The sequence below is a fragment of the Pelodiscus sinensis genome, chromosome 3 (genome assembly GCF_052426305.1).
Source record: "Pelodiscus sinensis isolate ZL-2025 chromosome 3, ASM5242630v1, whole genome shotgun sequence".
NCBI classification, from domain to species: Eukaryota; Metazoa; Chordata; order Testudines; family Trionychidae; genus Pelodiscus; species Pelodiscus sinensis.
In genome coordinates, this window is record NC_143054.1 from 88,521,886 (window position 1) to 88,539,759 (window position 17,874).

Below are 17,874 nucleotides of genomic sequence, written 5' to 3' on the forward strand. Positions count from 1 at the left end.
AACTATTGATTTTGCTTCAGTAGTAACAAGGAGAGTATGCAATGGCTGTTGGTGTAGCAACTGACAATTGTTGTAACACCAAGTGCACGCTAAGAAACATTAAATTTTTATTGAGAAAGATCCGTCTCTTGCAACCTCAAAGCATTAGACACTGCACAGAAATTGGGTTCTTTTCTGTCTGAATAGGATGGTTGGATAGATTTAATACCATTCTTTTTTCCTGAAATCATTCCTCTATAAAAATAAATTTAGATAGCACAAACATATTTATTCTACGGGACTCATTAAAGCACAACCTCTATGTTCATTTTGTGGGCATCTGAAAAAAATCAATTTAGAAACTGCAATATTTTTTAGTCACGAGCATAGGAGTTTGGATCCCTGAGGATGGTGATCTTTGTCAAAGTGTTGCTTACTCAATATATTTTTCAGAACAAGCACATAAAAGTTCCTTCTGTTGTTGCCACAGTTCAGCCACTTTGTGATGCAGCATTTGCCTTTGAAATTGGACATTTGTAAAAGCTTTCTTCTTCCTCTTCTTGGAAACAAGTAAATCCTCCAGTACAGATTAACATATTAATATTTATGTAGCAGCATGGAACTCAATCTTGAAAAAATATATGCATATGTTTAACTTGACATTCTAAGAGTAACCCTACTGTTGTACTCAATCCTTTGTATGACTGCGGACACAATTAGCATAACATAAATAAAACAAGAAAAATTACTGCTTCGACTAAGACATGGAAATTAAAGAGTTTCTCTTGGGAAAACTCACAATTCACTTGCAAAAGTACATTTAGTATATGACAAGTCACATTCAGATCAATAAAACATCTCATGCTTGAATAATAAAGAGAATTAAAATCAAAAGATTAAAATATTGCAAAATTTAAAGTCAATACAGAATATTTTAAATTTGATCTTTTTTTAATGGAAGGCACCCATATGCTTCACCCAAATACTCCAGTTCAGTGCTTAAGTTAATGGCAGAAGTTGACAGTTCAACTGCTAAGAAGTTTTTTTTTCAAATTCAGAAAGAAAATGTATTTCAGCAATTGGTAAGTATGCCTTTAAGTGACCAGCAGGGGCCTGTGAAAACTCAATCAAGGTAGGGAGAGAATAAGATACATAAGTGGAGTGTACTGAAACAAAATTGGTTATGAAGTACATTGAGTGCTTTCATAGGACAAGACATTTTTTTACAGAGTACATATAAATAAAATGATATTAAGTTGCTGTAGTAGGTGTGCTTTAACCCCTAAAAGTTTACTTTAGCTACATACGCTGAAGCTACTTTCTGTTGGCACTCGCTGTCTGGTTTCGGAAGAACAGGCTGCCCTCTCCATAAGTCCAAGATACGTTCCAAAAAACTTGGACTTAAAGCGAAAAAACTTAAAGCAGGGATTTTTTTTCCCCGTGGCTGACTTCCATTTGTGCAAATTGTTGTTTGGGTTTTTTTTTTTTTTTTTGCATGACTTAAGAGTGGGGAATGGAAGGACTTATAACACATCAATTCCTAAAAATCTACTGCAAATTAAAGATGTTAACTATTGGGTATTTGTGTAAATGTGTAATTGCTGGTGGAGAGGCAGGCAGGAGCACTGGCTCCTGTCTGCTGCCTGCCCCCCATGTCTCTAATTAGGAGGCAGCAGTGTGGGGGGCTGGTGGCTCCACAGTAGCCAGTATGAGCAGGGAGTCAGCTTGAAAGCCATTTTTCACATGTACTGGCTCACGCCTGTCCCCCCACCCCACACGCTGCTGCCTCTCTATCAGAAATGCTACCGAGTGCATTAAACCAACAGTATATCCAGTGCTGCAACATCTTTCCCTGATGTTCTACATTGAGGTGGTAGCCTTTATCTCTCACTATTAACATAGGACAACAATAAACTGAGATCACAAGTGAAACATCAATCACTGTACGTCCTAAATATTGTTGTTAAAAGGAATGAAACTTTTCCCATCTATTTGGACCTTTTCTAAAATGTACTGGCTGAACCTTGGGAAACAGTAATTTACTGAACTTCCTGATAGCAAGAAAAGAAATACCCAGAGTCAATACATAACTAGATACAGTAAAATCAAATGCCGCTTTCATTGAAAATGTGAAAAATAGCGGAGAACCAATGCCTAATGGGAAAAATATATATACTCACTGATTCCACTGATGACATCAGGCTTGGCTTTTATGATTTTGCAAAACTGTCTTCTACAGTTTTCAATCCATACTAACTGTTTATCTGGATTTTTTAAGAATGCTAACAGCTTGTTGAGATCACCATCTAAAATAAAAATGAAATATGTTTTTCTATAATTCAAATCTTAGCTTTATTATAGGAAAAAATTTAAAACAAACAGTTAAAAACTATAAACTACAGATAGGCCAGAGGGTTACTGTTCCTTAACTTCACAGAGAGAGAATACAGGTACTAGTTCTGTTTAGAGAGGAACAGGAAACTCAGCCAATCCCTGTACTATGATATTAGTCAGTGTTTGAGCAGCTCTGGAATGAGTTCATGAAAAAAGAATTTTTCATCGCTCCATAAACAATCATCACAAATATCCCACCTTGGCTGTTCACCGTCAGACGAGGGAAGTAACCAATCCAACTGTAGATATAGGAAACGGGCATTTTTGTGCTTTATCTCAGGACTTTGTACCTACCACATCTGCTGAGAGACTCTGGATCATGTCTCACCTCCAGAATTCCCACACCATCTCCTACTTAGAATGGGGAACTACTTTCATACTAGCATTCAAAACTGCTCCATGTGGCTCCACTTTGTATATTTCTGATTAGTTATGAGTGCATGACCTCTATTCCCTTCCCAATATTAAAATGCTACCAGTTAGGTATGTGTAGTCCAGTAGGTGTGAAAGCCCTACCCATAAAACAGAAACTGAATAGCTATTCTAATATACATCAGCATTGCCAACTCCAAAATCCAAAAATTTCCAAGAATAAGACTGAGACAAAAATATGTTATTGTTCCCCACATTAAAAAAATTACATCCATTTCATAGGGAAGATCCAACATACCTGTGCTTTGGCAACAGGGCTTGAAACCTGGCAGGAAGGGTTGTGCTGATGCATTTGGTTAGTGCCATGAAAATACAGGTAGTCCCTGGGTTACTTACAAGATAGAGACTGTAGGTTTGTTCTTAAGTTGAATCTGTATGTAAGTCGGAACTGGCGTCAGCCGCTGCTGAAACTGATCAGTTTCAACCGCGGCTGAATCTGGACGCCAGTTCTGACTTACATACAGATTCAACTTAAGAAACCCAGGCGTCCCCAAGTCAGCTGCTGCTGAAACTGATCAGCGGCTGATTCCAGGAAGCCTGGGGCAGAGCAACTCTGCCTCGGGCTTCCTGTAGCCAGCCGCTGGTCAGTTTCAGCAGTGGCTGACTTGGGAACGCCTGGGGCAGAGCAGCTGGCGTGCTGCTGGGTTGCTCCAGTAGCGCGGCTCCTCGGCGCTACTGGAGCAACCCAGCAGCACCCCAGCTGCTCTGCCCCAGGCGTCCTGATTCAGCCGCTGCTGAAACTGACCAGCAGCGGCTGAATCAGGACGTCTGGGGCAGAGCAGCTGGGGTGCTGCCGAGTTGGTCCGGAGCGGCGGTGCGGGACCAACCCAGCAGCCCCCAGCTGCTCTACCCCAAGGGTAGGCAAGAAAAGCCTGGTCTGCTGGGGGGGGGGCACTAGCTGCACTCCCCCCAGCAGACCTGGGAGACGGGGGTGGCGGGACCGCCCAAGTCCTCCACGGCTTTGCTCCATCTACCTTGTCTGCTGACCTGGGAGACGCGGAGCAAAGCTGCAGAGCACGCGGAGACGGGGGTGGCGGGACCAGCCAAGTCCTCCACGGCTTTGCTCCATCTCCCTGGTCTGCTGACCTGGGAGACGGGGAGCAAAGCCTTGGAGCACGCCCGCAGCGAGACAGCCCAGGCGCGCTTGGGCTGTCCCGCTGCGGGCATGCTCCACGGCTTTGCTCCCCGTCTCCCTGGTCTGCTGGTCGGGAGACGGGGAGCAAAGCCGCGGAGCACGCCCGCAGGGGGACAGGGAGACGGGGAGCAGCTTTTCTTGCCCCGGAGGACGGGGGCGGCGGACCGCCGCGCATACGGGCGTCCCGCTGCTCCCGTCCTCCGGGGAGAGAAAAGCCCCGTTCATAACTGCGGATCCGACATAAGTCGGATCCGCATAACTCGGGGACTGCCTGTATGAGCAAATTTTGCCAAGTTATGAACTTTTGGAAAACTGCAGTTTGCACATCATCAATCAAGACTTTTTACAGTTTGGCAGCTAAAGTATCTGAACATTCTATATGTCCTGAGCATGCTCCAGTCCAGGGCTGCACAACTTTCCCTGCAAAGGCTGCTCTCAGATGCTGGAAGTAATCTTAATTCTCACATTCCTAATTTTTGAGTGCATGATTTGCAACTTAATGTACATTTAACATAGGCTTTTGATAGAATATTGATATAGGCTAACTATAATTATAACCAGGTATCAGCTTTCATTATGAGTTAATTTTGGCATTAAAAATCTGTATAATAGTACACTGATATTAATGTAAAAATTGTTCTTAATATCAAGAAAGGCAGCTTCAAAGACTGTTCTTTACTATTCCTCTTGGCTTGTTATTAAAGTCAATTTCCCTCTCTCTACTATACAATAGAGAGTCACACTGAAACTAAAACTTATAATTTGCATCTTCACAAAAAATTAATTGTCCTCTATGATTAGATTCTCTCAACTATAAAATTCTGCTTCTCTTTACTTTCTACAAAAGATTGTGGTAAAATATGTCTGTTTTGCCACTTTTTTTCATAATACACTAGCTCTAACTAACAGCACTTCCATATGTCACTCGTAATCAATTCTAACAGGCTTAAAAAACATGAACTATTTAAAGCAGAAACTATGTAAAGGTTAGCCATCTACAGTGCAGTCCCTATACTCAAAATTCTATGCCTCTTTTTGTCTTTAAATATTATATCCTCTGAAATACTTTAGACCATGAAACATAAATTATTTCTTGGGATTTAGGCAAAGTGATATACTCTAGAAAAGCAGTTTGACAGATGACAACAGAGCAAATTTGGTAATTTATGAAAAGCAGAAATTTAAAAAAAATGGATACATATGCCTGAATAAAATCAAAGAGGGGATGATTTCTTCCCACAAGCACAATCTGTTTAAGAAATTGAATTATAAATTGAGATGCTATAGCAGCTGTTTACAGGTGTTTAAAGGGGTTGCCATTTCAAATGTAAGTAATGTTACAGAAAAATTACTGACTACCAGTGGTTAAAAGTTTCATGGTAGAACAACATACCTGATTATCTAGTGCTCTGCCAGCCCATTTTGTTTCCTTGCTCTGCTCATGGCTTGCTGTGCTGCCCATCTCTCTGGCTACCTAACTTGCAGACTAATGGGCTGGGCTGCTCTCATCTTCTTTGAGATACCTCAGTTATGGATTGTTGGGATCCTTAGCAGCTCCCAGGTAGGATGCCTGGCTCTATGGGATCCCCAACCTCTAGGAGGCCTCCTCCCTGGGGTGCTGGCTCCCCAGGCTGCCTGAATCCATGGGCAGCTGGCTCCCTGAGCTTCCTAGCTGCCTGGATAACCAATTCCCCAGACTCCACGTGAATTAAACTGGAAAGTGTTTTTTTAATTATTATTTCTGATTTGTGACAATTTCTTTTTCAATCTAAAATTTTCAAAGTTGTGAAACTGTGTTTTCCAGTCAGATCTATCACCAATGTTACCAAAGTTATTTGAGGCTAATTAAATTCTTGATCATGCCAATAAATAAGCACAAGGCACGTATGTGTTGACCCCTGCTGAAGGGTATTCGGCTTCTTTCAGGAATGCATCGGAGCCTGGAAAGATCTTAATAAAGGATCAGGGTTTTGATTATTTCCTTTCAAGGTTTTAAAAGTAACCCTTCAGAGATAAAGTCAGACAAGTACAAGTGATTTATCTTGTGGAATCAACAAGTTATCTTTTTTCTTTTACCAAGATGATGACTACAAATTTTCTTATGTTTTACTTCTTAATAATATCTTAATATTCAGTTTTGTAAATACAACATGGTTATTCTACAACACAAATGCCTCTTGAAACCTTACTGCTCTGAAATAAGCAAAAAATATTTACTTTTTGGTTTTCACAGAATTATTGTACTGCACATAATTTATTTTAAGCCAGGCTCGGCACTTTTAACAGTTTACTCATTATTAATTGATCCCTATCACTAGTATTTATTTAACCAATTCAAAATAATTCAATAAGGCTGATTACAGTAAACCACTTAAATATTAGAATTTATAATTCTTCTAAATTAATTAAATAAGGAAACTCCCTTATTATCTCCAAATAATTAAATCTTCACTCAATGTCTTCCCAAAAAATATGCACTGACTTTAATAGTTGGTTGTGAGAGCCTGAATATGTAATGCAACACAGGACAACATATATGTAGTAGTAAGGTCTTGTATATATAGATTCTTAGGGTTTTTTCCCTCTTTGCTGTAATATGCTGCAAAGGCTATGGCTTAAGACAATTTCAGAACAGCACAGAAAAGAGAGTTACTCACCCTGTGAAATAACAGGGGTTCTTTGAGATGTGTCCCCCCATGGATGCTCCACTCTGGGTGCTGGTGTGTCCTCAGGCCATGACCAGAGATTCTTCTAGCAGTGCCCTTGCGCACTGCACATGCACAGTAGTGTCTACTCATGCCACTGGTGTCCGTTAGGCATGTGTGACACCTCCATTCCTTCTCTACCCTGGTTCTAGGCCCCAAAGAGGCACCAAAGTAGGGGAAGAAGGGAGGGTAGTGGAGCACCCAAGGAGACACACATCTTGTTACTGCACAAGGTGAGTAATTCTCTTTTCTTCTTCAAATGATGTCTCCATGGGTGCTCCATGCCTTGCCCCTGAAATTGAGGACAGCACCGCTTGTCCGACTGATTTTGCTGGCGCAATAGCTGAGGTAAGAGTGTAGCATTTGGAAAAGCTGTGGTTGAATGACCAAGTTGCTGCCTCGTTAAGGAAGGCTGAGATAGAAGCCACCGCTATGGTGGAATAAACTGTGGTGATGCTTGGCGGCTGCTTGTTATGAGAGGTATAGCACATGTGAATGCAAGAAGAGATCTATTTGGATGTCTCTGAAAGGAGATGGCTTGACCATTGAACTGCTCTGTGAATGGCAAGAAGAATCTTGTTGACTTTCTCCTGGGTCTCGTTTGATCGAGATAGAAGGCGAGTGATCTGCGGCCACCCAAGGTATGTAATGCTGCCTTTGATGGACTGGTGTGCAGTTTGGGACAGAACATGGGTAGGTGTATGGAGTCATTGATATGGAAAGGGTATGAGACCTTCTGGAGGAATTTGGGATGGAGCCAAAGGGTTACTCTGACCTTGGTGAATATCGCATATAGTGGGTCAGCCGTTAATGCAACTAAGTCACTGTCTCTCCTACTGGAGGTTATGGCTACAAAAAAGGGCACCCTCAGAGAGATGTAGCCAGGAACATGTGGCTACTGGTTAGAAGGTAGGTTTAGTTAAGCTCTTCAGGACATGATTAGAGTCCCAAATAGGGGCTGGTGGTCATACTGAAAGGAAAGTGTTCTGGAGACACATAAGGAAACATTTGGTGACGGGGTAGGAAAAATTGAAGTGCCATCATTGGTTTTGTAGAAGGCTGCTATAGCTACTGTGTGAACCTTTATTGTGTTAAAAGAGCGCCCTATTTCCCTTGGCTCCAACAGGTAGTCTAATATGATCGGAATGAATGTGGTGTTGGGTGGTATACCATGGTTCTGTTTTACCCATTGGGAGAACCATGTTCATTTATATATAAGTTCTTCTGGTGGATTCTCCTATAATATTGATGAAGGTTTTTTGTTTTTTGATTTGTTTTGTTTTTACTCTGAGCATATAGTTTCGGCATCCTGGAGCCATGAAGGAGCCAAACCTTCAGGTGAAATCTCTCTGGATTGGGATGGAGAATTCTGCCAAGGTGTTGAATAAGGAGGTCACGTTGTGGAAGAAAGGTGTGAGGATTCTCTGTCACTAACCTGTGCAGGTAAGGGAACCAGGTTTGTCTCAATCATGCTGGTTCAATGAGAATTTCCCATGTTCGGTCTTGTCTGATTTTCATTATTATTCTGTGAATGAGAGGACGCAGTGAGAACGCATATGGGAGAGGTGTGTCCCACTTCAAGAGAAAAACGTCTCCTAGAGACTCCTTGCCAAAGGCTGGTCTGGAGCAAAATAGAGTCACTTTCGAATGGACCTGGTTGCGAAAAGGTTTATGTCTGGTTGTCCCCATTTGCGAAAGACCGCCCGCAGGGCTTGAGAATCTAGTTCCCACTCATGTTGGTCTGAAAAAATGCAGCTGAGGTTGTCCGCCATCACACTGAGTGAACCTGCTAGGTACGTGGCAAAGGGGTGATATGGTGCATAATGCACTGATTTCCTAGTCTTAATGTTTCTGTACAGAGGGAGGTGGACTGGGCTCCACCCTGCAGATTGATATAGTACATGCATGCTGTGTTGTCTGTCATGATATTGATCATTCTTTGTGCTATGTGCAGGAAAAAATGACAGCATGCATAACGGACTACCCTGAGATCGAGCAGGATCATGTGGAGCATTTGTTCATTGTAGGAGCACTTGCCTTGCACCGTACGGGGTCCAACATGAAAGACATGTTTGTCGTAATGGTAACAGTGGGAGAAGGTTCCTGCAAGGGTATCTCTTGTAACATATTATGGGGCTGTGTCCACCAATGTAGCGAGATGAGGACCAGTCAGCCTTATTTCAGTCCCCGGAAAAATCATGGAGGAGATCCTCAAGGAATCCATTGTAAAGCTTTTTAAAGACACCATAATAGAGGCCCAACTTAAATGTATACCCCAAATTAAAAATCATAGCAAGAGACCTAAAAAGAGTCACCGTGGCTTAACTACCATGTAAAAGAAGCAATAAGGGACAAAAAGGCATCTTTTAAGAAGTGGAAGTCCAATCCTAGTGAGATAAATAGAAAGGAACATAAACACTGTCAAATCAAGTGTAAAAATGTAATAAAAAAAGCAAAAAAAAAAGATTTTGAGGAACAGCTAGCCAAAAACTCAAAAAGAAATAACAAAATGTTTTTAAGTACATTAGAAGCAGGAAGCCTGCAAAAAAACCTGTGGGTCCCCTAGATGATCGAGACATAAAAGGAGCAATCAAGGACGATAAAGCCATTGCGGAGAAACTAAATGATTTCTTTGCTTCAGTCTTCACAGCTGAGGATGTTAGGGAGATTCCCAAATCTGCACCGTCCTTTGTGGGTGATGAATCTGAGGAACTGTCCCGGATTGAAGTGTCATTAAAGGAGGTTTTGGAACAAATAGAAAAACTTAATGTTAACAAATCTCCGGGACCGGATGGCATTCATCCCAGGGTTCTAAAAGAACTCACATGGGAAACTGCTGAACTATTATCTGTGGTTTGTAACCTATCCTTTAAATCGGCTTCCGTACCTAATGACTGGAAGGTAGCTAACTTGACACCAATATTTAAAAAGGACTCTAGAGGCACTCCTGGCAATTACAGACCAGTAAGTCTAACTTCAGTACTGGGCAAATTAGTCAGAACAATAGTAAAGAATAAAATTGTCAGGCACATAGAAGAACATAATTCGTTGGACAAAAATCAACATGGTTTCTGTAAAGGGAAATCATGTCTTACTAATCTATTAGAGTTCTTTGAAGGGGTTAACAAACATGCAGACAAGGGGGATCCAGTAGATATAGTATACTTAGATTTTCAGAAAGCCTTTGACAAGATCCCTCACCAAAGGCTCTTGTGTAAATTACATTGCCATAGGATAAGAGGGAAGGTCCTTTCTTGGATTGAGAACTGGTTAAAAGACAGGAAACAAAGGGTAGGAATAAATGGTAAATTTTCAGAATGGAGAGGGGTAACTAGTGGTGTCCCCCAAGGGTCAGTCCTGGGACCAATCCTTTTCAATTTATTCATAAATGATCGGGAGAAAGGGGTAAGCAGTGAGTTGATAAAGTTTGCAGATGATACCAAACTGTTTAGGATAGTCAAGACAGAAGCAGACTGTGAGGGACTCCAAAAAGATCTCACCAAACTGAGTGATTGGGCAACAAAATGGCAAATGAAATTTAATGTGGATAAGTGTAAAGTAATGCACATTGGAAAAAATAACCCCAACTATACGTACAGTATGATGGGGGCTAATTTGGCTATGACAAATCAGGAAAGAGATCTTGGAGTTATCGTGGATAGTCCTCTGAAAACTTCCACACAGTGTGCAGCAGCGGTCAAAAACGCAAATAGGATGCTAGGAATTATTAAGAAAGGGATAGAAAATAAGTCACAGAGTATCTTATTGCCCCTGTATAAAACTATGGTACGCCCACATCTTGAATACTGTGTACAGATGTGGTCTCCTCAACTCAAAAAAGATATTTTGGCCTTGGAAAGGGTTCAGAAAAGGGCAATGAAAATGATTAGGGGTTTGGAACGGGTCCCATATGAAGAGAGGTTAAAACGACTGGGACTTTTCAGGGGGGATATGATAGAGGTGTATAAAATCATGAGTGGTGTGGAGAGGGCAAATAAAGAAAAGTTATTGATTAGTTCCCATAATAGAAGAACTAGAGGACACCAAATGAAGTTAATGGGTAGCAGGTTTAAAACTAATAAAAGGAAGTTCTTCTTCACACAGTATGTAGTCAACCTGTGGAACTCCTTGCTAGAGGAGGCTGTGAAGGCTAGGACTATAACAGAGTTTAAAGAGAAGCTAGATAATTTCATGGAGGTTAGGTCCATAAAAGGCTATTAGCCAGGGGATAGAAATGGTGTCCCTGGCCTCTGTTTGTCAGAGGCTGGAGAAGGATGGCAGGAGACAAATCGCTTGATCATTGTCTTCGGTTCACCCTCTCTGGGGCACCTGGGGCTGGCCACTGTCGGCAGATGGCTACTAGGCTAGATGGACCTTTGGTCTGACCCAGCACGTCTGTTCTTATGAAGCACTTGGAAGAGGGAAAAGTGATCAGGAACAGTCAAAATGGCAAGTTTTGCCTGACCAATCTGATTAGCTTCTATGATGAGGTAACTGGCCTTGTGGAGAAGGGAAAGTTAGTGAATATGATATACCTTCACTTTAGCAAAGCTTTTGATACGGTCTCCCACAATATTCTTGCCAGAAACTTAAGGAAGTATGGATTGGATAAATGGATTGTAAGATGGATAGAAAGATGGCTAGACTGTTGGGCCCAACGGGTAGTGATCAACGGCTTGATGTCAGGTTGGTGGTCAGTTTCTAGCAGAGTGCCCCAAGTATCAGTTCTAGGGCCGGTTTTGTTCAACATCTTTATTAATGACCTGGATGAGGGGATGGATTGCACCCTCTGCAAATTTGTGGATGACACTAAGCTAGGGGGAAAGGTAGGTGTACTGGAGGACAGGTCCAGAGTGACAGACAGATTAGAGGATTGGGACAAAAGAAATCTGTAAGGTTCAACAAGGACAAGTCTAGAGTCCTGCACTTGGGACAGAATAATCTTAAGCATTGTTACAAGCTGGGGATCAAATGGCTAAGTAGCAGTTCTGCAGAAAAGGACCTGAGCATTACAGTGGATGAGAAGCTGGATATGAGTGAACAGTGTGCCCTTGTAACCAAGGAGGCAAATGTCATATTAAGTTGCATTAGGAGGAGCACTGCCAGCAGATCTAGAGAAGTGATTATTCCCCTTTATTCGGCTCTGGTGAGGCCACATCTAGAGTATTGTGTCCAGTTCTGCTCCCCCCCACCCCCATAGAAAGGATGTGGATGCACTGGGATTGTTTAGTTTGCAGAAGAGAAGAGAAGGCTGATAGCATTTGATAGCAGCCTTCAACTTTGTGTTGGGAGCTTCCAAGGAGGCTGGAGAGAGGTTGCTCTCAGTAGTGACGGACAGCAGAACAAGGAGCAATGGTCTCAAGTTACAGGGAGGGAGGTCTAGGTTTGATATGAGGAAAAACTATTTCCCTAGGAGGGTGGTGAAGTACTGGAATGGTTTACCTAGGGAGGTGATGGAATCTCCATCCCTAGAGGTTTTTAAGTCTCGGCTTGACAAAGCCCAGGCTGTGTTAATTTAGTTGGAATTGGTCCTGCTTTGGGCAGGGGGGTGGACTTGATGACCTCCTGAGGTCTCTTCCAACTCTATGATTCTATGACATGTGGTAGCATGGCAAAAGTTTTGCGAAGGAAGTCCCTGGAAGGGTATAGACTGTAGCAAGTTATGCTTGTAAGCACCTCATGTACAGTCTGGCCAGTCCAACCTCATATGTGGTTGCCACCACATGACCCGGAATTCTGAGATATTCACACACTGAGGTAATTGGCATTATGCGGGTTGTGGCTATAATGTCTGAGGGGGCCTCAAACCTGTGTCTGGCCAGTGTTGTCATGGCTGATGTGAAACTGAGGTGCATTCCTATAAATTCTAGAGTGTGTTTAGGCTGGAATGTGGAATTTTGGTAGTTCATGTGAAACCCAAGGTGGAGTAGGAGAGAAATGGTTGTGTTGACCATGTCCTGAGTTTCCTGGAACGACATACCCTTTATGAGGGAGTTGTTAAAGTATGGGAATATTATTACTCCCAGAGGGCAGAATGTATCATCACTATGTCCAGAGTCTTCAAAAAAACTCTGAGTGCTTATAAGAGTCTGAATGGGAGGATGCAATACTGATAGTGTTGTTTGCCCATTATGAAACATAGAAAGCGTCTCTGTGTGAAGGATAGATTATTATGTGGAAATATTCATCCAGAAGGTTGAGGGATGAGAGTCAATCCCTGTGATCCATTCAGGTATAATTGTTGCTAGCGTGACCATCTTGAACTCTCTGTATGTTATGTACTTGTTGAGTTTCCTTAGGTATAAAATGGGTCTCCATCCTCCACTTTTCTTCTGTTAGGAAGAATGCTCTCTCTTCCAAAGCTGATGGCACTGACTCTATTACTCCTATTTGCAGGAGGTGTTGAATTTCCTGTAAGAGCAGGACCTTGTGGGAGGGGAGTCTCTTCATCAGTCACATTCAACCATGCAGATGTAGATTAGTGCTAAACTCATCCCTGGAACTTCATTCCCCCAAACACTTAACCTTGCCCTGCAACAGCAGCTAGAATCTGGCTTGCTCATGTCTCATATCTGATATGTATAAGTAGCAGCAGCCAGTGGGATCTATGGGCACTATTCCTTGCAATGGTACATGGATGTAATACTTCGCACTTGATCAAGGCAAAAAATAATGACTAGACTCTAATCAGCATTCCTGTGTATAACACCCTTATTTCAGCACAAGCAGTAGTTTTTCTCAAGGCTAGGAAATAGACCATATGTCATACAAACACATTTCTGAAGATACTGTCCTGTTCTCCAGAGCATCAACTTTCATTTTTTGTGTTTTTTTAACTAAATCTCTGTCATGGTTGTAACAAAAATATCACAAATATGAACAAAGTGTAATTGATGTAGAGATGCCTACTTGAGTCTGCAGAGGCTCTGGAAAGGTGAACGGCTGTGAGGTGTAAACCACCCTATTTCAGCTCACTGGAGTGTTAACTTGGACAGACAACCATTGTTAAGTTTTATGTCAACATTGTTAACTTTCCTTTTTCATGTAACAAAGGACAGATCTGCACAACTCACTGTGAGTGACTTCTCATTTTGGTGCTATGAATTGATGGTGTTTAGGGAATGCCTCCCCAAACAAAAAGGTGAAAGAACCAAACCCAAGAAGACAAGCAGAGCTCACTAATATATTAGGCTCTGCCAATGGGGAGCCAATCTCAAGAAGCACACACAATCATGTTAAAATCATTTTGGTACATGGATGGAATATATTTTATGGATACAGTTTCTAGAAGCATCACCATCTTTTTTTCCCTCCCAGCTGAACTCCAGCTCTCTCTCAGTAGTTTATAGTTAAATAGACAATGTGGTTTCTTCCTATCTAAATTACCACAATGCAAAATATATTTAATTTGATTCTATAACAAACCAATGTACCTCGATTTAACTTGTGAATTGTAATGGTTAACAGAAACTTCTGAGAAAATAGTTAAGTTTCAGAAATTGCTAGGCAACAGTATCCTGCCTGTGAGCAGTCAGTTAGAACTTCAATTACATAATGCATCTATGAGGTACTCTACTGGTTAAGTGAATTCAGATTCAGTTTCCTGCAGTGCATTTGTATATGTACTGTTTGTCTGAAACTGGTCTGAACCAGAACACTGTAGTTCTCCTAAAGTTAAATTAATCTCTCTCCATAAAAGAAACTACTTTCTAATTCTCCTCCAAACTCTACCATTACTCAGACAGCTTTTGTGTCTAAAGTGTCTTGGCATGAACTAGGGAACATAAATGCCACAAGCCTTTATATCTGATAGCTTTTATTATGAAAATCTGAATGAGTTTCCACTGCATTCAAAGGATAATAGCAAAGTCTCACTGTGATTAATTTAAAACCTGAAAATTCACATGGATAATAACCAAAATAATAAGCCTAATGGGCAAAGTGTCCAACTTATAATTCACAAGCTATTGAATACAAATCTTATTAAGGCCACATTTTTAACTGGTCTTTATACAGGGTTTTTTCCTGACTGTCAACTGGGTCACCACTTAATTATCTTTATCAGAAGTTCTTAAAATGGTAGACAAAGGACAGAAGCAGGGAAAGGCGGCCAGATCATGGAAGAGAAATGCAGCTGAGGAAGATAATTTTGTCCAGCGTTTTGAGCAGGGTACCAGGAAAATAAAAGTAGCTGGTAGCTGGAGTGAGAGAGGAAAGAAGCAAGATAATTTGATGATAAGATTGAGGAGTATGTAAACGGTGTGGGGCTGGGCAGAGGAGGGAAGTGGAATCCAAAAAGGGCAAGTCCTTTGGGAAGGAGGTGCTCCCCACTCCACAAGATGAAGGAAAAAAATCGACATATAAGGAGGGGAAAGCTGAAGCTCAGGGAACAATGGCTGAGGGGTTGCAAGAGTAAAAGGTGCTAAGCAGAGAAATGGGGTTGGGAACAGGATCTGAAAAGGTCGATTGTGGGGAGGGACTGTAGGCTTCTGGAGGCAGAAAAAGAAGGAAACTTTGGGAGTAGGGGCTGATAAGGTATATGTGGAGAGTGCTGAGCGATGGGATTGCTGCTCTAGGAACTTCATAAACTCTACATGGCTGTATTTCCAGTCTTGCGCAGGTCCTGAACTATGCTGGGAACCTAAAGCTCAGGCCTTGCACAGTTCCTTAGCCAGTGAGGAGAGATTGGCAGTGGGGTCTTAGCAGCAACAGAGGAGCAAATGTTACTGGAAGATGCTTTTCATTTACAATAGAAAAACAAAAAGTTGGAAGATGAGGTGATCCATGAAATTCTAAATAAAAAAGAAGTTTCAATGAAAATCCATGAGAAGATTATCTACACTAAAAATGTTTATCATCAAAACTGCTCCTGAAAATTAGACAAAAGTCTATCTATTAATTGTAAGTTTGCATGCTACAGGCAATGGAAAATGTAAATTAAAAGCATAAATCATTACAAGTAAATTTTATTTTTAATATTATTTTGCTTTGAATAACCTATGGTAATGTTAATACTACAGATAAAGAAATCTCATTTCTAATATGACATTGCCCCTAAACAAGAAGAGGACAGTGTGCATCAAGCACTTCCCCCTTACTGTTTTAACTCAGATTACATTTCTGAATATATAATTGAACACTTAAGATAAAAGAAAAGTAACAAGGTACCTCGCTGCAGTGTAAACAGATGGAATTTACATAATTTATTTCCTCATGCAAATAATGACCTAAGTCATTTGAAGTTTCATCATAAATTATATTTCAAATTCCCACTAACAGAAGAGACACACAATATATTATTAGCTAGTGCTTCAACCTCTAGGTCTCTAACTCTCAGATGTGATAATTCATGCAAATGAATAATCTCTTATGATATTATTATTCACATGTCCCTTCCTATCAAAACAGAAAACACATGGAAAAATATCTAGCACCTGCCTGAACAGAGTAGCTTCTTGAAAAGTTTGAAACACTATAGATTTACCCAATGAACATAACTATGTCCTTTGGGTAAATCCCGACAGCTCAAGTTTCTGCCATAATGAGGAGATGGGTGATGTTTCTGCCTGCATCTCAAGAACCTCATTTTTCAATCCAGTGAATAAAGATGTCTGATTACCAGAAGAGCTCATCCTAAGAGAAAAGGCTTTCCTCCTTCATATACCCTAATTATTGAAAAGGTATGTTCTGACATAACAAGCCAGGTTTAACCTTCTAAAAATGTTTAGACTAATTTTACATGGAGAACTACAGATCCAAGATGTCATGAAGATGTTTTCACTTTTTCATAGGGTGCTCATGTGTTTATCTTTCAACAGCTACACGAGTTTAGAGTGACAAGACTTGGCTATTGTAATTCCCTTTTAACAGGGCTTTCATCAGTGTTCTCACCTCGTTAATACTAAGTCCAAATGAACTGCCTGTTGACTAGCTGAGATCATGTTATGCACTGTAAAAGAGTCTCGATTAGCTCACCACCAACAAGGCTAATGTCACCTGTGTTTATTGGCCATACGGGACAGTCCTGTAGCCCCAGGCACAACCCTCCCTGTTCACAGTCCCTTTTTTATATCAATGCACGCCCAAGGCTGCCTCTCTGGCCAATGGAGTAGGGGGGTTTGGGCCCATCCCCTCTCCGAACCCCGGCCCAGGGCCCTGAAGGCAGGGACTCACGGTCCCTCCCTAGCGGATGGGGGAAGTACCCCAAAACACACCCGCTCACGGGCTCCACAACCCCGCCCTGGGCCGCTTCCTACTCTGCCCTTCCTAAGGGCCGGTCTCCTCCACGTATCCCGGCCTCACCTCTCTTTCCTCCTGCTCCCTGACTCTCCATTTCTCTCTCCTCCCCCCCTCCGCGGTGCCAGACCCAGGTTTAAATCCCCCTCCGGCCCTGTCCCCGCACGTCATCTCCTCGGCGCCGCCCAGCAATGCCCCTTTCCCCTGTGACGTCACACGCCGGTGCCTCTCTAGCCCCTCCTCTTTGGGCCTCGCCCAGAGGCGCTCCTTGCCCCGCGTCGTTCGCCACGCCGAGCCCCGACCCGGCAGCGCGGCCCGCCACCCCGGCGGCGCGCCGGCTCTCCACCCCCGAGCGTGTCCATCCGCCGTCACCCCGGGCACCCTGAGTGCGGGGCGGGAGTGCCCCGTCACATGCACATCTTGCATTTTTTAATGACTGTCCATAAAGAGACAGAGTTACTTTAAATTATTTTGGTGGTCTTAAACTCTTATAACTGGGGAGAAACCTAGATATGTTTCAAAACTTCTTTTTGAACCTGATAGGTATCTACATTATGACACTACCCATAATAGACTTTGCAGATTATTTGGTTTTAATGTAGCAACAACAAAATGCAAAACTTGCTCCCCAGGACATCTATCTTAGCTTATTCACTCTTGGATTGCATCATGGTATTACAGAATTTTACTATTCAGGAACTTTCAGCTTTAACGCCCCATATTTTTTAAAATAACATCAAATTTTTCAGAAGTCAACTACTTCAAGAAAAGCCCAACAAGGAAAATAACAGAAAACTAATGGTTGTTGACAATCTACAACCTATACTGGAAAAGGGACTCTCACAAGCCCTAGGAGACAGGCTAATCCTCACCTACAGATAACGGGGGTGAGATCACCAGGAGGACTACACCTTGTATTGATGACATCCCCACATCAGTGCCGAGGTGAATGGTCCTGGCTTAGTGTCCGGTGCTGACTGGGAGGACTTTGCT

At 42.1% G+C, this 17,874-nt stretch overlaps 1 protein-coding gene across 8 annotated transcripts in view; it reads right to left on the reverse strand.

The window, feature by feature from the left end:
- Positions 1-17,874, reverse strand: part of TBC1D32 (TBC1 domain family member 32) — a 210,858-nt gene that overhangs the window by 77,188 nt on the left and 115,796 nt on the right. For all 8 annotated transcript variants that reach the window (XR_012902654.2, XM_014577943.4, XM_075924062.2 and 5 more), the window contains one exon: positions 2,160-2,285. Coding sequence is in view for 7 of the 8 variants with exons in the window: in XM_014577943.4 (XP_014433429.3) it covers positions 2,160-2,285 (126 nt within the window). In the remaining variant the exon portion in view is untranslated. The remainder of the gene's footprint in view (positions 1-2,159; positions 2,286-17,874) is intronic.